The sequence below is a fragment of the Clupea harengus genome, chromosome 2 (genome assembly GCF_900700415.2).
Source record: "Clupea harengus chromosome 2, Ch_v2.0.2, whole genome shotgun sequence".
In the NCBI taxonomy this organism is placed as follows: domain Eukaryota; kingdom Metazoa; phylum Chordata; class Actinopteri; order Clupeiformes; family Clupeidae; genus Clupea; species Clupea harengus.
The window spans coordinates 27067002-27088437 of NC_045153.1; the positions used below are offsets into that span (position 1 = coordinate 27067002).

General features: G+C 45.3%; 2 protein-coding genes across 3 annotated transcripts in view; one reads left to right on the forward strand and one right to left on the reverse strand.

Annotated features, from left to right (window-relative positions):
- Nucleotides 1–594: 594 nt before the first annotated feature.
- On the reverse strand, nt 595–2631 carry tril (TLR4 interactor with leucine-rich repeats). Its single transcript, XM_031578111.1, has one exon. The coding sequence runs from the start codon at nt 2542–2544 to the stop codon at nt 595–597; it is 1950 nt and encodes a 649-aa protein (XP_031433971.1). The 5' UTR covers nt 2545–2631.
- Nucleotides 2632–4642: 2011 nt separating this feature from the next.
- Nucleotides 4643–21436, forward strand: part of chn1 (chimerin 1) — a 32052-nt gene continuing 15258 nt past the window's right edge. The window contains exons 1-6 of one of the 2 annotated variants that reach the window (XM_012836360.3): nt 4643–5148; nt 7912–7950; nt 8041–8096; nt 12991–13022; nt 13149–13262; nt 15231–15531. In XM_012836360.3, the coding sequence (XP_012691814.1) occupies nt 5130–5148; nt 7912–7950; nt 8041–8096; nt 12991–13022; nt 13149–13262; nt 15231–15531 (561 nt within the window). In that variant the 5' untranslated portion in view covers nt 4643–5129. The remainder of the gene's footprint in view (nt 5149–7911; nt 7951–8040; nt 8097–12990; nt 13023–13148; nt 13263–15230; nt 15532–21436) is intronic. The other variant, XM_012836361.3, reaches the window with a different exon arrangement.

The following is a 21436-nucleotide window of genomic DNA, read 5'->3' on the forward strand; positions in this document are numbered from 1 at the left end:
ATTGGGCTTTAAATGGTTTGTGTCTTTCTTGCTCCTAACCCAGGAAGAGAAACGGAGAAACGCCTTCAACAGCACTGGAACACTCTGCCACCTTGTGGCCGTTCATCTCCTCTACAAGCACAGAAAAGAAATGGCCATGGTGGTATATCAGCAGCAACTACATTTCCAGCTGTACCCTTTTCAAATAACACGATGAATGTCTTTAACTGTCGGAGCGTGCCTTGTGTTGATATTTTCAATACATTTCGATGAATAACACCAGTGTGATCATCTGGCCGGGATCTGTACAGATGAAATCTGTCTGGGTGGTGGCCTTGGCCCACTGAAATGCTGCTGGCAGGAAGTGGAGATGACATCAGAAAACACACCCCATGGTGTCAGAGCTTCACTCTATACCACTCAACGCAACTATACAGATTCTTCAACTATTACATCATCTAACCCTAACCATGTACAAGTATAGACAGATATGCAGGTAGGAAACAGATGTTTGGTCTCTGGGAAATACTTACATATTAATGTTTTACAATTTTATATTTTCATTGCATTTTTGATGTATCATAATATTACATGCCATAATATACTACTATATACTCAGTGACCAGGTGGCATGTCTATGGCATCCATATCATTGGGCTGGTATGTTCCAGTGTGGGAGCTGTTGGTGTTCACGGCGGAGTTGAAATCGGACATCTGGACGGCGCACATGGCACACGACCCACATCTATTCTGGGCATAAACCAGACTCGCCGCATCATTCTGCCGTCTCAGTGCCAGTCCCGTGCCAGCGAGCACGGCGAAGATGGCCACGATGGCCAGGCTGTTGATTAAGGTGAAGATGAGAATGAGGCTCTGCGGCTCGGGGCCCGGCGCCACCTCGGCCCCCGTCACCACACCCACGCAGAGGTCACGAGAGGCCACCGGGCAGACGCGGTCGTCAACCACGCTCTCCACGCACATGAAGTACGGAGTCAGAGGCCTCAGGTCACCCAGTGTACAAGCCATGCCCGGCTTGATGTTGACAAAACGGCTGAACTTTGTCTTGGTGTCAAACTGGTCATACATGACTCTGAAATAAGCACCTGCGTAGGCTTTTCCGGTCACGGCCCATTTTAAGAATACAGAATTTGAGGTGACTGTAACTGTCTCCAGATTGATGAGAATCTGTTCATTATAAGCACATGCATCAGTTATGTTTTTGACTTGGGGTGCACTGATTAAGGTTCCATTGCCTGTGGTTATTGCTGCGGGTCTTTTCTGTGTGGCATCTGCTGGTTGCTCCTGGTACTGCAGCATATCCACACCCCTGTGTGTGCGCTTGACAGCCCACCTCGGAACAGTCCTTCCAACCCTTCTCTGAGCACGAAGGTTCTCACTACTGAAGACATCTTGTTTTGTCATCCATGTGCTTCTGGTGGACTCGCTAGTTCTAGGTCGGACAAGGAGCTCTGCATCGCTGCACACGCTCCCCAGGCTCCGGGTCAGTGCACTGCTCATGACATCCAGGTACTGCCCTCTCAGAGTTTCTGGTTGAGAGCACTTCACAAACACAGTGACAACTGTGCTGCCGGTGAATTCCAGCCATTGTTTTAGCCGAAGCAGTTCACAACTGCAGTTCCATGGGTTCTCGGTCAGACCTAGAAACAACAGCTGAATGTCGCTCTCAAATACCTGAGGATCCAGTGTTAAGATTTTATTGTTGTTTAGCTTCAAAATATTCAGATGTGATAAACCACGAAAAGCAGACTGCTCTATCTCTGTGAGTGAATTGTCACACAGGTCTATTTCTGTGATGTGTTTGCAGTGTTTGAAGGTGTTCCTTTCTATCCTGAGGATATTGTTTCCATTTAATTTCAGCACTTCCAATTTTGATAACCCTTTAAAATACGACGACTTGATTAGAACCAGCTTGTTGCCTGAGAGATCCAGTTCATTTACATTGTAAATTCCTCTGAAGGTATCTCTTGCCAAGACCTTAATCTGATTGTTTTCCAAGTAAAGAGCCTGTAAAGATTTTAAGCCTGCAAATGATCTGCTGTGCAGAGTTGTCAGCATGTTGCTGCTGAGTCTCAGTTTTATAAGGTGGTCTAGTCCATCAAATGTATCCGCTGGGTTTTTATAACAATGTTGGTAGGATAAATCCAGAGAGAAATTTCCTTTGAGTCCAGAGTAAATTTGACAGTCTAGTGAAGAGATCTGGTTGTTTCCCAAATTAAGCTCTGTCAAGTTGCTCAGCAAACAAAATGTTGTGCATGGAATTACCTTTATAGAATTCCATTGAAGATCCAAGACATTCAGCTTTGGAAAGAGTGTGAAATCTGACGGTCCGATAGACTTTATGAGATTACCAGACAAATTAATTTGTCTGACTGCTGGATTTAAATGATGACATCGTGGAATGCTGGTAAGTCCATATCTATCACAGGCCATCTTCATATCCGCACTCTCGCATTTACATGCTGCTAGACAAAAAGTATACATTTGTGTCAATAGCAAAATACCAACTAGATAGAAGTTCAAATACTTATCAGTTTGGAAAGCCATTTTCAATCTGCCCTTACTGAGTGCTATCAACAAGTGAGAATCGGTTAACTGTAGCAGACAGGAAAAGACAGTACACTGGCATTTCCTGTTGGAGCATCATGCTATTTGTGGGACTTTCTTAGATCCATCGTGAACAACACATGCAATGGCCTGATAAGGCAGATACCACTATTGCTATTTTTATGTAATGATCTAGAGTTAGTGTTACCAATTTTAATTCATTTTTTGTCATGTTACAAAATATATATGTAGAAGATGTATTTTAAAAAGCAAGCCCAAAGGCAATGGACTAGCTAAGAAAATATCCAAGACAAGTGTTGTATGTAGTGTATTTCGACAAGCAAGCCTAGAAGAATGGAAGTAGACCCAAAGATCTCAGGTTTAAAGGCAAGTCCTGTGCCCCACATGCTGTATGACCCCAAGAAATCCCGCTTTGGGAGTGCATCTCCTGTGCCCCAAACACCGCATGACCCTGGCAGTGCCAAAGATCGCATATTGATTAAAGGAACAGACAGCAGGTCTTATACTCACACATGGCACAGACACCCACAGTGGACAGATCCGTCAGCAGAGGTGGGGCTAGACAAAGTCCACATCAAATAGACACGGATGAAATGATAACAGTCACGCACGCTAACATTTGACACAAAAGGGAGGCAGAATTACCTTATTCCAAAATGATAACGGCACAGAATCAAACATTAACCATTCCAGTGGGGCCTGAGTTTACTAGACTGAGAGTCTGAATATCATGATGTAGATATGAACCAAATTGTTGACTCTATGTCAGCATCGGCCTTCCAAGGTTCAGGGGGATTTTAAACAGTAGATGGCGTGTTGAGCCATTTTCAACCCATAAAATGCCGACTTTTTACAGCTCAAAAAAAAACATTTTTAGAGTGCCTTTATAGGGTAGACCGAGTACAGTTGGAACACCTCCGAATAACTAACAATCGGGGCAAGCTTGATCTGTGATTTTTGCTGTGCACATGCTTAATAGCCTCTTCTTTGATGGTGGTTAATTCTGAGGATGTGTTCTTTCTTCAGTCTGAAGCTATTGGCCCAAGTTGTTATGCATGGTTTTGACATCACCACCTCCCTTGCACGCTGAATAGCTTCTGCACCTTACATCACAGTTAAACTGAGCTTAGACGATTGATCTTTAATCTATGCTCTAACAAATTACATATTTCACACATACATACATGGTGGCTTTCAAGGTTATCGTGGTATCTAGACAAACATGCCAGGTACATCATCTGGGTAACAGGTGTTAAGCCTGTAAGATTACAGATCAACTACAAAACAGTCATATGCAGATAGTACTAGTGAAGACAAATTAAAACACACTGGAATATTTGTAATATTTGAGCTGTATGTCAATAATTGGTATATTCTAACATGATGGAAAGATGTCAGGCATTTTTGGAATTATGTAAGGTGTTTTTTTGTGTGTGTTTATGTGTAAATCACCAATTATCCATTGTAGCAGTTGTTTACAAAGCCCAGGATAAAAAAAACTGAAATGAATTCAGCATCACTGGTGAGTGTTTTAACTGTCCCATGCCATGGTGCTACTCCTTGTGTTTATGAGCTAATTGTAGAAAATATGAACTACCTTAAAGATATTATTGATCGTCACCTTTTTAGTAGACAAGCAAAATAAATATCATATGAAAAATCATGTTTTCAGTTAGTAGTTTTTGTGTGGTAATACAAAATACAAACAGTGCACCAACTGTAGGCTACTGCGTCTACCCTACTTTAAGGTTTCCTGCTCGCATGCTCTGCTAGCGGAAGTTTTCTCTTTGGATGACTGCCCTAAGTAGTGTGTAAGCAGGAGAAAGTAGGCTAAGGCTAACTGTGGCAAACACCGCAGAACTACTGACAGTCATTTGTTTAAAATATGGCCTTCAAAGAATGTTCATGACTTAAATTGACAGTTAACATTTATGCAAACAGATCTATGGACAAACCTTAGCTACACTGCCTACTCCTTATCCATTACATCATATTGTCCAACGTCCCTCAGCATCACACAATGTGGATATTGAGGTATCCATGGTAACTGGTCATGTAGAGCCTGCGATCCCTATGGATAAGTGAGCTTTCAGGTCATGTGGTTTCGCAAGATGGCGACTTTGGTACTGATGGATACATAGTCAGTCGAAGGCTACAGTGTTGTGTCGTTAAGGATATACATTGATGCTTTCCTGCAAATAGGGACAGTTCCTGTATGAAGAGTTTCTGTTTAAGGCTTAACCGAGGTAGCTAGATGTGCGAGGTTACAACCGAGATTCGCTAAGAATGATGGGGCTGGGATCGTCTGTTGTCATACGAGTTAGAGCTTGATTGATTAGACGAAGCACTAAGGTTGTGTGAAGTTGACGTTTTTTGAGCTATCTTACGTTTGAGTGGAAATCAAATGACCACATTCCTGCAAGAATTCACGTCAGATTGCTTTATCAGTACACGTCGCGTCCACCCAGCGCACGAGTCGTCTTCTCCATGGCACCGTACTAAATTGGGAGGAAGTTCATGCTGTTGCAGTCAGAGGCTTTGTCCATCGGAATTGCTCTAATATCATGGCTCTCAATGTTTTTGGTAAGTTTGAGCTTTTATATATAACTATTGAAACATCTAGTCGGAGCCGATCGTGCAAATGTAAAGGTGCTAATAAAAACAGGTGATGGTTCATTTGAAGCGCAAATCCTGGTGTGCAACGCTTTACTCGTATGTAGTATGAATTTGGGTTGACTGTATCAAGCCCTTGGGCGTGTAGCCTTTGGCAAACATGCTCACCATCAGTCGAGAGACGTATTCATTTGATTACATGGATATGGTGTGGTAGCCAATCTATGTACATTTTCGAAACGTTAAAGTAAATGTCAGTTGGCATGTGGCTGATCAGAATGGGAATCATACCTAGACCATTACTGCGTTTGGAACTTCCTTTGGCTCCCTTTACTTGTTGGTCAAGCTGTTGAATATTCCTAAACCAGTGGTCTCCGATCTCTTTTAGCGTGTGATCTCATTGAGAAGAGTTTAATATGCCACTCTTTGCTTTCACGGCAAGTCGGGCTATGTGTTTATACTTATTTTTGTCGCCGTTTAAGTTATGTGTTGTCGGACAATATTGTGTAAGAATTGGCTGGGCGATAATAGTCTAGGGCTTGTAGGCAATCGCCACAACAAAAGACCATGAGGTGAAGTGGGGGGATCTAGAGACAGATATCGGGTTTCGCAGTATTCTCACAGGGCGATGCATGGGGATACAATTTTAATATTTTCATTGCAAACGTTAGGCATCCCATCTCTCTCGCCGTGGAGGTTTATCCTTATTGGAGAGCAGCCATTTTATGACAACATTGGATGCTGAATCATAGGAAGAGCCCACCGCAATTGAAAGAGGGGGAGTTACTGTAACGGGGAAAAAAAGTTTAATTCAGATTAATAGACTGCAGCCACAAAGAAAACCCCTGTGAAGAATAGATATAGCTCGGACTGCTATCTAGAGTGTTAGACTCTAGTAGTTTACACAGAAAGGCACATCGGCACAATGTTGGTCTTATTGGCAACAAAAGGAACATGTGCAAAGATAGGACGCACGTTAGTTTGATGTAAATTCCACGTGAAGTAATATTGTTTCATTATTTTAGTCATTGCTTCTGCATTTGTGCACTTCCCTACTAGAACCAACAAACCATAATAACATCAGCAGGAGCGAAAATAAAAAGAAGCCACTTCATAACTCCTGGTTACATGAAACAAAACACTCTTGTCTCACTAGTTGAATTCAGGACAGCTCTCTCCTGGTAATCTAGCAGTGAAAGGGAATGGCCAGAGTGGGGCCATGCTCTGGGTGGCTGGCTGTGGAAGTGTGCTGGAGTGCCTTCCTCCTGGGGCTCATTGTTCCTAGAATGCTTACAGTGGAACTTTTTCAACAGACCTTTCCTGCCAGGGTGTTTTAGGAGGAACTCCAAAAGAATTGATTTGATCCTTTCCAATTATCAGATCTATATGTGCGTGCTCACTAAAATGTCTTTGTGAAGGATGAGCCCGTTAGAAATTGTGAATGGTACATGAATGTGGTGGCAATTTAAAAATTGGATTAAAACTTGATCTATTAATATTCCTTGACACTGCACCAGCACCAGGTGTGGCTGCTGGCCAGTTAGATCATTTAGTGCTCCAATTATGCAGTACAAAGTCCAGAGCCAGGGTTGGTAATCTGTGCCCACTGCAGGATCGACAGGAGTTGGGCTGCAGCATTCCACACCTATATTCTTAGCCAGACACATTCTTCATATCTTTAGTAGGTGGATGACACAGTGACTGAGCGGAAACAAATGAATGCAATGTTGTGTGCGGTCTCCTTATCGCTTAAAGAATGCAGACAGACAGGTAGTTCCTTTTTTCCTTGGAAAATAGTCTGAATTGTTTTTGTACGTTGTTGCATTCGCTTCATAACTTTCCAGAAGTCCTTTTTTGGCATGATTAGGATGGTTTATTTTGTTTCCCTAGTCCTTTCAGGGATATAGTGAGTTAGTTTGGTCCTACAAGAATGCTGAAACTGAGAGAGAGATTTGGTTTTAGCATTATGAACATTCCTGAGAAGACCAGGCCCAGTCTCCAACATGTTAAAGTGATATGATGGCTCTGCGTTTGGCTTCAGGAGTCTCTATGTTGATGGTCTGGGAAATAAAAAGTGCTAAGATCTTCTGACTTAATCAAAGTAGTTGGGCGCTACCACTGAGCTGGTAAAGTGTTCGGAAGACTCAAATGGCTTGAATGTTTGGGTCTACCACATCAGTCACATTTTGTAAGGTTTAGACTCAAATGTGTCATCCCCCATTTACAATACATTAGATTAAATTGACCTATATGACATTGGCATTTTATCCGTCTGCTTTAGTTTTGCTTGTATCACAGTGGCGTTTATTTCTGGCTCTTCTTTTGTTAAACTGAGTTTGTGGTGTTGTCTGTTTTATGAACAATTTTATGTCCACTAGAGGGCACTTGCATGTAAAAAATGGAACATTCCTGGGCTCCTACAAGAGGGGGATGGCTAGTTTTTATCCAGTTATCTACAGGGGCTGTTGTGGTCTATGAATAGAAATATTGTTTTAGTTACATATGACCGCTGCTGTTAAGCTTAAATGTTATGAAAATGTGAAGTAAGGCTACTTGGTCTGAAATGATAGATGTCTTTCATAGCTTGGTTAAATGAATTCATTGCATTTTACTGTACCCTCTACCCTATCAGTATAGTGAATCATTGTTTTGATTTTCAATATGTCTCTCACCTATAGGGCAATGAAATTATAGTAATTGTTCATGCCTGATTTTTCCCCCTCTCTCTTTTAGATAATGATGAATACAGACCACCAGTATGGAAATCCTACTGTAAGTAGACTTGTTATCATACTGTCTGTTGCCATGGAGAATGCTGAGCTTGAATGAATGACTAATGTCTGGTCCTTTATGCTGTGTTAGTGTACCAGCTCCAGCAGGAGGCCCCGCACCCACGCCGGGTCACCTGCACCTGTGAGGTAAGATCTGCGGCCCGATGCCTTTGGACCAAAACACACAGACTAATGAACCAAAACACACAGACTAATAGTCGTGATATACTCCCTCTTGTTTCATTCTCGCACAATGCATTAGTTTGATACATTGATTTCAGTTTTCAGAGAAGTGCATTGAGCTCTTTCGGCCAAGCAATAGTCAATAAATGTGCTGCCCAGAATCCATAATGTTCCCCAGCGAAGCAGAGCACTTTGCAGATGAGGAGATGTGGCTTGGCGGACATGGTTGCTGTATCTAGGTCACACATTAGTATCGAATTGCAGTGGATTACTGCCTTTGTCTCAATTAATGCGTAGTCCTGATTGCAGTTCTGTTGCTATGTTTCAGCCTGGGCTTTAGCTTTACTATAAACATATCAGCCAAAAAACAACAAAAGATTAACTATTTCTCAATCTGAAATGACCATCCCCCCCACTTCCCATCATGAATTAGTCAGGCTTACTCTTCTGTTAATTAAAAGACGTGCAGTAATGGTTTTTCCATTATTCATTTGTGTTAATATTGTGAATTTTAATAGGCTGGACGTCTCGGTGTTGAAAGCCCACAGTGTCCCAGTTAGACAGTCTCTGTGGGCCCAGCAGAGTGATTACCAGTAGACCCCTCTATTTTTGCTTGGCTTTGGGGAAAGCATGTTAGTGTTGTTTAGCTGTGCGCAATTTTCCGAGGAATCAGTAAAGACAATGTAAGGCAGTGGATTTAGCAAAAACAAATGATTTTTACTCCAATCATTTGCATGTACACACACACACACACACACACACACACAGAGAGAAAGAAAGACAGACAAAGACAGACAAAGACAGAGACAGAGTCTCTAGCTGGCTCCAAAACAAACGGGTGGAATTTTAATGACAGGTTGAATTGCTGATGGGGCGAACGCTGCTGCTGCTGCTGCTGCTCGCTGGTGATTCGACAGGTATTATGCGAGGGCCCTCAGCGCTCTGTCTCAACAGATTGGGTGCTCACTTAATTAGGCCGGGATTAAGAGCCAAACGGCAGCATTTACGTGAATTGTATCATGAAGTACATGTCACCCACCTCCTCCCTTCCTGGAAGTTAAAGGGGGTTAAAGCATTAAGAATTCACTCTGATTGGTTCTCCTGAAAAGAGTGTTTTTTTCCTTGTGTCTGCAGGGTGTGCACACCCCCCCCTCTATGACTATCCCCCAGGGTGCGGGTGCGGGTGCTGTTTGTGTGCCGTGCCAGCTTTAACCCTGCATTATCTGTGCAAAGCCGGGTTGAAAGGGTTTCATTTACATGCGATCCAGAATATATGCAAATATGCCAAGTGTGCCCCCTAAGCCAGCTCTTGACACATGCACACAATATGCCCCTCTTAGTAGCCCCTAGCCAGAACCCTCCCATGTGATTAGAAATGTTTGGATTGTGGTATCAGTCCCCCTATTGCACAAATTAGAACATGATCTACAATATCTATCTAGAACAAGAGGTAAAGCCTGGTGAGGATGGATGCATTTTGCTCAGTGTACAGAGGGATCTGACTGTAGGGTGATCCAGGGTCTGTGTGTGAGTGACTGTGGGCAAGCGAGAGTGGCTGACTGGGCCAGGCATATATGGCAGTTTCACCTGAGGTCTGCATCTGTTTAATGGCATTAGCCGGGGCACGGCACTGCGGCTCAGCCACAGCCTCGCTCTTCCCCTGCAGACACAAGTCCCGCCGGGCACGTGCAGTGGATATAGGGCTCAGCTCAGCCCAGCCCTCTCCCACTCAGACACTTCTCTCAATGCAGGGCACACCAATAAGGCTGCTTGGTGAACCTGTGGTCCCAAATGCGATAGGTTGTAGTCTTGTAGTGTTGAGCTTGTCCTGTATTGTCCTTCCATTCACATTAAGGACGGAAGGCAGAGGAAGCCTACCCACTCCTCCTAACTGTTTGTGTCAGGACTGATGGACTCGGTCAGATCCATGATTACTCCTAATTAGGCCAGATGTCCACTATCCGTGGGCCCTCTGATCTTAATTAAGTAGAGTTGGCCACCCCAGGCTGTGCACAGTCTTTGTTTGGTTGCTTGGGCTTCTGTAAATGAGATGATTGCTGCCTAAATACAGGCAAGCATGTTTGTGTTTTCCAGAAGGCAAGCTATTTTTGTATCTCAAATATAATGCAGGGGGAAAATGTTTTGAGGCTCATACTGCAGTTGTTGACACATCAGAGGACACATCCCAGGCTTTTCCCAGGTTACCGTGGTAATCTGCTTGTATTTCCAGATGCTCCTGACCCAATGCATCACTGTAGTTAAGGCTGAGACAGTGAATTTTCTGTTTATATGTTTATGTTCCCATGGGTGCACTTTGAAGTGGAACTCTGTTTGAATGTTCCATCCCCATGTCTAAGATGGTACAGATGGGGTAGGTCTGCTGTATTCCTGTCCTTTTTTGCCAGGCTACATTAGCCTGCTGGGTTTAAGCTGTCCTCTACTATGAAATCCTCTTCAATGTTTAGCATCCATGAGTGTCAGAAAGGGTTGCCTAGATCATGAGTGATCTGAAAAGAGCATGGAGTAGCCACTTGAATGGTGCTTTTAGCACAGGGGGAGATGAGCTGGCGAGGAAGAGAGCACTGCCAGCATCTATAAATGAATTATACCTGTGTGTCGATGCACTTTAAATAGCATCTCCATCTCAAAGAGTGCATGTTTTGTAAAGGGCGCATAGTCCCAGTAATGTCGAGTGGGTTTTTGTGTATTATTAATCACCGACCCCAGTGGCTTTGCCCAGCTGACTCATCACATAGTTCAATAGCTACTCAGAGTCAGATCAATGATGCTCCATTCCAGGGTTCATTTTAAACCAGTGATGGTGCTTCAGGTTTGGTTTTTTTCCCACTCTAATCTCATTTGTTTTAGTTTCCGTATATGGGTTGTTGTAAGCGAGTTCACTGTGGAGGAGGTTTGCATGACGCGCTCAGAGCTCCGCATGGAGGCGGGCGGAACTGGAGCTACCTAGCTGACCAGATTCCATTAGGATCCTTTGTTTCCCCCAGACAGCCCATGAGGCAGGGGACCGGTGGTACCAACAGAGCTCCATTTATTTCCAAAGACCAGGTGGTAGATTACCGGTAGGTGTGTGTGGTGGCTTGCCTGCTAGTATGCTATGTTTTTAAGTGTAATGCTAACAGCTTAGTAGTGTTAAAAAAATGCTCTTGTTACACACATTTGAGGTATTAACCATCAGACCCATCTGTTGTCCTCTATTAGATAGCTAATCCTGTCCCCGCCCCCCCAACCCATTTTCTTCCTATATTGTGAGTTTTTAGAGTTTACTTACTGGGCGTGCGTCCTGTGCACCCTTGTTTTTCAATTTGTGCTCTAATCGCTCACTGAAGAGCATTCAAGGTCAGGGCCACCAGCAGTCAATGCAAAGCAATATCTGTCTCCACTGGAGTGTGGAGGGTGGAGTGTGGGCTTCAAGTAGCTCATTTTTCTACCGGGCGGAAGGCAGACAGGGCATTCAGATCTAATTTTGAGCCTCCATCCAAAAAGAAAAAAAATCTGATCTACCTGCATTCATAATCATTTGCTGGGAAGAAAAATGCAGACTGATAATGGACAATAAAAGTCTATAAACCCCCCAAATTGATGAGGAGGGGTGTGATAACCCTCTCAACCCCCCCTGTCTTCTAGCGCTGCCTGCTCTGGCCATTGTTACAGATTGCTCCTCTATCATTGCAGGCACAGTTGCGTTTGATTTATTGGCTCCACAGCTTTCTTGATTCCCCTCATTAGCTGGTTTCATTACCCTGTCGGTCATCTAGGCGTCTGCCATATTGCTCCTCTGAACTGCATTTCTGAGAGCTAGATTGCACCGGGTCTTTCAGAACAACAGTGTACCTCTCTGCATTTTAAACATTTTTTTTTCTTCCTCTCAACATAATGTGGTATGATATAGAGACCCTCAAGAACTGACTGGTTGATTCCAGAGGGGATATATTGTTCCTGAAACCATACAATCTCTCCTGTTTCGTACAAAACCTCCCCCCGCCCCCTCCCACAATCAGTTTTTGTCATCTTATTGGAAATGTTGCCCTTGCCTTTGAGCCAAGTGTTCCCATGGGCAGCGTGCAGCACAGCCAACCCACCCGCCTCATCTCGGCTCCCTCAATATTCATTTAATGTATTACAGTGGAAGGCCCTGGCAGGCTATGGATTAAGGGGGAGGCTGGTGGGGGAGGAAGGCGCTGATGTGAATGCAAAGCGAGCAGCTCTCGATGCGTCTGAAAATGACCCGACGCCGCTCTAATCTGATCCACCCCCCAGCAATCACCACCAACCCCCCCCCACCTCATCCACACACCCCTACATCCACCCCCACACACCCCCTTCTTCTCTATTCGTAGAGCTTACTGATTATCAGCAGCCTTCAGTCAGCCATCTCAAGGTTAAACGCTGGGGCGGAGTTGCCTTCTTTATTTATTTATTTGTTTGTTTTTTATCACGCTTATGCAGCACCCCTCAATTTCAGACCTTTGTCTGGTTTATTCATCACCCCCACCCCCTCCACCATTATCACCCAGCCCACCGTTACTGTTAAAACTATAAGGGCCTCGATAAAGTGCCACCACTCTCTTGGCCATAGTGATTGGTCACAGCTGAGGCTGGTGTGGGTGATGTTGTGCGACCCAGTGGCTCAGAGTGAAACTGGATCTTTCAGATCTATTGATTCTCCCCATTTCACTGCCATTAGGCCATGAACACGAGAAGGGCACATAGTTCCACAAACATGAAAGAGTCCTCAGTGCAGTAATACTATTTATTGTAATAGAATGTTCATCACCAAGAATTGTGGTAACTCATAAATACTGTAATTTTCTCTCTCTCTCTCCCCCCCCCCACCAAGGTGGAGAATCGACCCAAATATTATGGACGAGAGTGAGTGTCATTCGAGTCGTCTGTATTCAATACAATTTCCAATGTCTTAGTTTGTCTAACATCATATTCCTCAGTATCGATCCATTCTGTTTGCTCATCAAACAGTAATTCTTGTGATTCCCAAAGGTACCATGGGATGATTTCCAGAGAAGAGGCTGACCAGTTGCTGAGCGTGGCTGAAGGCAGCTATTTGATTCGGGAGAGCCAACGGCAGCCAGGGACTTACACTTTAGCCCTACGGTCAGTGAGGTTACGCACATCCACCTTTACTGGGAAAAAAACTATTCATGTGCTTATCAAATTAGTAATTTAAAAGTTATTTAAAAAAAAAAAAAACTTCACTTTGAACCCATTTCAAGGATAGCCTACTTATGTTTGATATGTGCAGGCATGGTCAAGTGGATTACCATAAAGAAATCTAAATTTTGAAAATATCTTTTATTTCAAGTTGCCCAAGATTGCTGTGTAATGTCATTTAGCCTGTCTGGTGTGTAGCTTTTGGTCAGACGCTCTTTCTGTGACAAATAAGCCGGAGCATTGTGGAGGGGGAATTAAAGTGGATTAGACAAACGCCTGCTTACCCAGAGCTGCCACTCCTGCAGCCGCAGCTAAATGGCTGTGATGAGCCCTGAACTAATGAGAGGGACTGTGGCCCTGGCAACAGAGCAGCAGAGCCTCTCTCCTGGCCTCTCTCCTGACGCAGGGCCCGGCCTACATGAGGAGTCTCCAGATCTTTTTTTAATTGACCTCTCGGCCTCAGATCAACCCCAAGTCACTTGCACTGGCACAGTCTTTCACGTGTGTGCCACCATGGGGTGCTTCCTTTAGCTTTCCTTACTCTCTCTTGCTCTCTCTCACTCTTTCTTTCTTTCTTTCTTTCTTTCTTTCTTTCTTTCTTCCTTCCTTTTCCCTCACATTCACAACCTGACACTCAGCCAGTGTTTGTAATGTGTTTAATTCTGAAGGTTGCTCTGGAAGTGCTTGTACGTGAGATGTATGAAAACATTCAACACTGCAGAGTTCAAATGGCAGTTGGCCTTTATAGGCATTAGTGTCAGTGAGTGGCTGTCAGACGTCTGAAATTGCCCCTGTCTCCAGCCTTCGCAGCATGGACAGCCGGAGCCAGCCTCACACAAAGACCCCACTGTTGGCTCAGGGAGATTCAGGCAATCCCACAAGTAATATATTTCTTCATGCTCGAAATTCTCCCCCACCCCACTCGGGGATCTTGGAATAACTCACACAGGAAACCAGTTGAGGAAGAGAAAAAAAAAAGAAGAAAAAAAAAACATAGCTTCATCTCCAACAGACAGTTTCCTGTTTGTCTAACACACATTGATATTTCCCTTTCACTTGACAAAATAACGTAGACTTCTATGTGTGTCCAGCGACCTCTTCTGATGTCCATCCACACTGTGATAATGATGACATCCATTCTTCAATCTCTACAATCAAGGCATGAAGTGTCTAATTGCGTGTGTATTATTGTTGTAAGCCTCGGTGTTGGGCTTAAATGGTACCTGTGTCCAACGGCTCAGAGATACTGCTGTGTCCTTATCAACATTCACTTAAGCGATCAATTGACATCATTGACCTGAGGGTGAAACTGCTTCAGCCGTGAGACTTGTGTAGCAGACATTTGAGCAGCTCTGGCTTAGACGGGGAAGTCAAGGGAAAGGAGGGACTGGAGTCCTTTAATGGCTCTTTAATTTAATTTGGTTTTATGGCTGCATTAATCTCTCCATGTGACCTCTTTCATTCTGTGGACTGATGTTCCTCAGCCTCACTTATTATAAGAGGGGCACAGGATACCTGTAGTAGTCAGACCGAAGCAGGAAGTGTTTTAGGGAAGCCGTATGGCAACGGATCCAACAGTTTCCTGCTCCCTCATTATTGATCAGTGCTAAAAGGGCTCTATTATTTCAGCCCATTAAGTGCTACTGAGGAGCAAGATGATACAGCCGGCTCCCGTAAAAAAAGAGCCCAGTCTAATGTTGCACCCTGTTACCATCTCATCGCAAGCTGCTTGAGTGCATCGAAAGATGTGCCTCGCCCTTCCTGGGGGCGCAGTCTTTCCATCGCCCAGTGCGCTTTCGGGAAGCCTCACAGGTCTTCTCAGTGGGTTTGGATTTCGTCTCCGATTTTGGTGGTTTTTGCAGGTGTTCATTCCCATTCCATCTTGGCTGAAGTGTGCCTGTGTTTATCCAGCAGCTTCGGCAACCAGACCAGGAACTTCCGGCTGTACTATGACGGGAAGCATTTTGTGGGGGAGAAGCGCTTCGAATCCATCCACGACCTGGTGACCGACGGCCTGATCACGCTCTACATCGAGACCAAGGCGGCCGAGTACATCGCCAAGATGACCATCAACCCCATCTACGAGCACGTCGGCTACACCACACTCAACTGCGAGCCGGCGCCCAAGAGGCACACGCAGCTCAGCCCCGTGCTCAGGGACGTGCCGGACGAACGCGAGCCCCTGGGGGACGAGGGCAGCCTGGAGGAGAGGGTGAGTTTCAGTCGGTGTCTGTGAGGGGAGCATAGAGAATTAGAATGAAGACAAAGAGAGAGAGAGAGAGAGTGACATAAATAAGGAGAGAGCGAAAAAGAGAGAATTTGAGAGATTTAATAGTGAGCAGCACTATTTTTCAGTTTGTTGTAAAGTTGACGTTGTCAACTGTTTTTCTTAAAAAATGTAGAAGAGGCATGGAGGGGAATGCCATGCATTCCATAGTGGTGGTGATTGTGACTGAGGTTGTCCAGTAAGTTTGTTTTGTTTTGGTCGGTCGGTCATCTTTCTGTGGTGAAAAGACGACTGGTTATATACAGCAAGGCGAATGACTACAGAGAAGTGATTCTTATATCATCGTTAAGATGATGAAGAGCTGCATTGCATAAAGCACTTATTCAGAGGAAGAGTGCTTCTGATCTGCACAGGCTTCACTGTGTTGACGGCGCTTCACAGGGCTGGTCTGTTCTGGCCGTGCTTGACCATGTCGCCCTAGGAGAGAGCAGACACTTTGATGTGAGCGTGTTTTTCCTTCTGGCAGATGGTTTGTCTTGATAACCTGTTTTAAAAGAGATTCTTTTGTTTCAAACCACGTCAGGCGGACAGAATGTTCCACCAAGTATGACTGAGAAGCATATCTAATCACAAGCCAGTCGTGTCTTCCAGCACACATGTTTGCTAAAGCCAGTGCTGGTGGTCATCGAGGCTTTACTCTGAAAGAACATGGAAAGGGGAGGGCAGTACAGGGCCCTCCAGCCCACATAACCACTTCAAAAGATTAAGGATTTGTGGTTGAAATGACAGAAAATCTGCATGTTGCAATACTTGTTTTCTGCTGTAAACTGCACATTCATAGTGGTTAGATTCCAGTTCAGTCATTCCGTGTTTTATTTTTAATGCGACATGCTTTTCGATTCAACTTTCGCCTCTTTCTACCTCAAAAATCAGCAAAATCAGCTTTTCTCCTCTTGATGCCTAATGTTGTTGCCGTTCAGTGCTGCTGATTTCTACTTAGTCTCCCAACCGTGTGTGTCAGTGCTCATCTCAATACAAGACCAACACATGTCAGGAGGAGACTCAGAGTGCTTCTCTCCATATTCTGATCTCTCCACTCAACACAACCTAATCAGTTATATAGAAACCCCCTCCCTGATGGGTCATCAGCACTGATTAACAGCCCAAATCAGTTGGCATATGCATTCATGTACGACAACGAATCAATCAGGCCAATTAATCATGCTAATGAATCACGGTCATCGGTGCTTTTAAATATTTGCTAATTACGCTCAGCGGCTGATAATCTTTATTTTACTTCCACATCATTTGAAGTGATGTACTGTGGAAACAGCAGCTCAGTAGCTGAGCATAATGAATCTGTTATGATGTAAATGAGAGCGGCTCGAGACCGGGGGAGCCGCATGGAGAATAACCTGGTTATCAGAGGATCGGAAGTGTATTGAAAAACCAGCTGTGGCCTGAAGAGTTCGTATGCGGCGTGTAGACAAAGGTGAAGTCCCACAATGCATCATGCATGCACAAGCTGCAGTGCTTGTTTGTTCTCCCCTTGTGTGTTATCGGGCCACGCTTCGTCTTTGTTGTCGATATGGCTTTTTTTTGTAGTACAGTATCCGGTGCGATACTGTGGACGACGAACACACGAGCTGGCACACTGCCCCGTGTTGCCTCTTGTGAAATAAAGTTAATTTTGGAGGAATGAAGGATGGTGTGTTGACTCTGAGCGATGAGCTGCTCTCTGTAAATTGCTTTTCTATCTCTGCGGGTCCGCCGGCCAGCCGCACACGTGGCCGGGGCCAGGAAGGAGCGCCGTTCCTGTTGCAGCAGCAATAATATCAGTAATCTCCAGTAATTGAAAGTCACTGGAACGTCAGGAAGTCTCTGCCTCTTCCAAGCCAGGCCCGGTCGGAAGAGGGCTTTCTCTCCGTCTGTAGAAATATTGCTTCATTGTTATTGCAGAGAGCAGGCCAGGAGAGCAGTTGTTGGAGAGGGGAGGGGAGGAGGAGACCGTAGGGCAGTCAGGGCTTTTGAAGCACCACATGACATTACAGCTCACCACAGTTTCCTGGCAAATCCATACAGGCACACATCAAACAAGCTCTTTTTTTTGTTCTTGGTTCTCCCTTCAAACTCTCCATCTTTTTTTCTGCTTCCAATCTATTTATCTTCCGCTTCCACACAGCTAGCTGCTGGCCCATTGTTGTGGTCAGGCAATGTACAGTTCTCCTTGCAGTATCGTTTTCACCAGAAATAACACTGGCAGAAGGCTTTGATTTGGCCTGGTTCTGCAAGGCGGACTGGAGGTCCTGTGGTCTGTGGCTGCAGAAAGCAGCTCTCTGCAAGTCCCTCAGCAGGATCCATTAGAGGCCCAGAGAGCAGGCATCAGCACCTATCCCCCTCTGTGGCCAGGAAGGAGCCCTCAGCCTCCCATTCATTTTCCACTGACCGGCAACCTCCAAATGCTCATCACCATAAAGGCGCTGGACTGACACTTTCACTCAAGGAACGCTCTTAGTGCAGAGAGTCTTAACGATTGAGGACCACTGTAGAACGAAACCCTATCCTTGATTTACTACCAGAAGTGTTATAAAATGTTAGAAAAATCACATGCTTTAAAGCACTTACAATAGTAAGAGTCCCTGTGGTAGGGCTAGCACCAGTAGTTTCCCCATAACGGCCCAGATTGGATTAATTACATGTACACACAGTGTTTATTTATAAGCATTTATGTGTACAGCATCCATAAACCCGTATGTGAGCTAGCATATTTCTTGGCTTGACTTAAGTGCGCGGGTGGAGAATCATAAACCAGCTTCCGTATAATCTTGCTTTGGTAGGCATCCTGTAAAAGACCGAACCACAGCTTATCCACTTAAAGGTAGGCGTGCGGTGTGGAAGCGCCTTTTAAACTCCGCTTTTGTTTCACATCTGCATTAGCTTAAGTCGTAAAAAACTCAAATCACAGCAAGTCCGTTTTGGAAAATACTGACTCGGTGTGCTTCAGCCAGCTTGTGGCCTTCCGCCCCATTGCTACCTGCACAATGCCTGAATGCAGACAGCAGACTGGGTGAACCCTGTGGCCACTTATATAAATATGATGTAAGAATTGAGGATTCCACTCCCCGTCGAGCTGGCTTATTCAGTTTGGGTCGCACTGGCATTCTTACATTTCTGTCACATATTCTCTTATCAGATTACACCCCATTGGCAGTGAATGTCTATTGTAGAGCGAACGGCGGCGCCTGAACGTTGGCTTGCCATCATTGACTGCTGATTATCTTGTGCTGTAGAGATGCTCTGAGGCGAATCACAAGACTGCGGCGGCACTGGTGTGTGTGTGTGTTTGTTTGTGTGTGTGTGTGTGTGTGTGTGTGTGTGTGTGTGTGTGTGTGTGTGTGTGTGTGTGTGTGTGTGTGTGTGTGTGTGTGTGTGTGTGTGTGTGTGTGTGTGTGTTTGTGGAGGCCCTCTCTCTGCTATTGTCCATTCAGGGCTGCGCGGGGGCGAGCCATGAGAATGAGGCCTGAGTTCCACCATGAGGTGCTTGCTGGCTCCCAACTCACCCCATGGCCTCACGGATGAGTGCTCAGCTGTGGGGAGATGAGTGTGAGCGCAGGGAGCACAGTGGGTAAATTGTGTTTGGGTAACGGTCGTCATAATGCTTAACTGACAGCCTCTGATCTATTTGGAGTTAATGGTTGAGAACGGGGAAGTCCTCCAAGGAGCAAAGATGTATAAGTAGACTAACCCAAAGTCACCCAGTTAGGGCACATTATTCAAGGCTTCAGCCCTACTTTCCACACGCCTTCTCTGGATCTTTTTGCTGGATTAAAGTGTCCTTGCAACTGACCCATTAAATTCTTCTATGCTCACACATACATATTGTTGCATCTAAAGACACACACACACACACACACACACACACACACACACACACACACACACACACACACACACACACACACACACACACACACAGCAGGGGGAGGATGAGCCACTGCAGTGACTGTCCCCCCCGTCACAGTGTGTTGTGTAACTCTGGGTTCTGTAGTTGCGTTGCCAAGGCTGCAGAGAGGCCCTCTGAAAAGACACACTTCAAAGAAAGCCACATTAAAAACTCCCTGAGCGTTTCACAAAAGGAATACAGAGAATCCACCCTCTAATAGAGCCCTGGTTAAAAACATGGGATGCAGAGGCATTGGGGCATTTTAGATTTGCTCTTGACCATTTGAACCATGAACAGTGCTTCTCAGAGAGGGGCAAGCGGCGAGAGCTCGAGAGACACAGCTTGACCGAGCATGCTGTCCCCGTTTTTTTCCTCTTTTTTTTTTTTTTTCCTCTCCCCCTCTCCATCCAGTTGTTTTGACCCAGCTGGTGTGGGGAGAGCCCGAGGGCTAATTAGGCTGAGCGAGGGCCAGGCTGACATTTGTGTAGCTTCTGTGGACAGATGTAGCCCTGCTCCTCAGCAGCACCACTAGCCTGCAGTCTCCGGAACATTCCTTCAGGTCAGAGAGCAGGGGAACACCAGTTACCTCTACTGTGTGTGTGTGTGTGTGTGTGTGTGTGTATAAGCGAATGCAACTCCTCATGATTGTACCTGCTGCTCAGAGTGAACTCCTCAGGACCAGGGGGAAGTACACAAACACATTCCGACTGCCGGCACGCCAGCACATTAAACCTCATGTTCCACTTGCCATCGTGAAGCACATGCTCTCAAAAAGCCCCGCGGTTCCGTGCTTTATGTATATATAGCATGTTCCCCGTCTCCTCCATACAGTATGTTCCTCACCCAACAAGGCTCTTTTGTTTCCTGTTGTCACGGCGCATTACTGAGTCTTCTGCTCCTCCCCGCCATCAGAGTGGAGTCTGGCTGTCGTCTTTAAGGTCCTGTCTAATGCCTACTTATCTCGTCTGAAATGGAGGCGGCTTGGCTCAGTGATGCTATCAAGCCTCCTGTCCTGCTGCTGCTGATTGGGTTTTCCCCCTTTTCCCTTTTCCCTTCTCCCTTCTCCTCTCTCCTGAGCTTCCTCTGACAAATTCACCCTGACGCGAAACGGTCCGTGTGGGTGTTGTAAAAAATATCCGTGCCCCAGACCCCTCTGCTTACTAATGCGATGACGTTGGTTGGAGGCGCTACATGACGGTAAATAACTCCAGGCTTTTTAGGTGGCTAACAGAAGCGTGGCCGTTCCTCTTGAGGGTCTGGCACTCATCTCGGTAAACACGATAAACATGGCCACGCACAGGAAGTACAGGAACTACGCACTGTTCCCATGGGAACCCTATTGCCCCAGAACAGATGTTACACCCACACAAATATGACAGATACTCACACGCATACACATACACACACACACACACACACAGACCTCCACAGGTTTATCTTAGCATACAAAATGAGGCCATGTAGCATCTCAAGTAACTAGAGGCTTATATAAGTCTGTTGATGATATTTAATGTGTCAAACTTTAGTGCCTATTCTCAAGCTTGACATGTGATTACAATGCTGTGTTGCCATCTAGAATGTAGGTAATGGTTGGAATGTGAGTGTTCGTTATAATGGTGTCCTCCTTAATTCAGTGTTCTGTGATGCTGAACTGGCCTCTGTCACGCAAGGGCAGCGCTGCATCAACCCCGCAGAAATGAACCTGCTGTCACCATGGTACTGAGTTTGCCAGATCCCCTAAAGGAATGGGAATCCCTAGCAAATCAGTTCAGTCACCCCTTTTCTCCCTCTTCCACTTTCCCTCTCTCTCTCTCTCTCTCTCCCCACTGTCCCTCTTTTCCCTGCCGTTCCTTCTTCTTTTCTCGCTCCAGCAGTCAAGTGGCTTTTCCTTCTCACTGCCATGCCAATGAATTCAACCCCCACTCTGACCTAAATATCACACAAATT

Coding starts and splice junctions, on each gene's coding strand:
- tril (XM_031578111.1), bottom strand. CDS start 2,544: ATGGCTTTCCAAACTGATAAGTATTTGAACTTCTATCTAGTTGGTATT.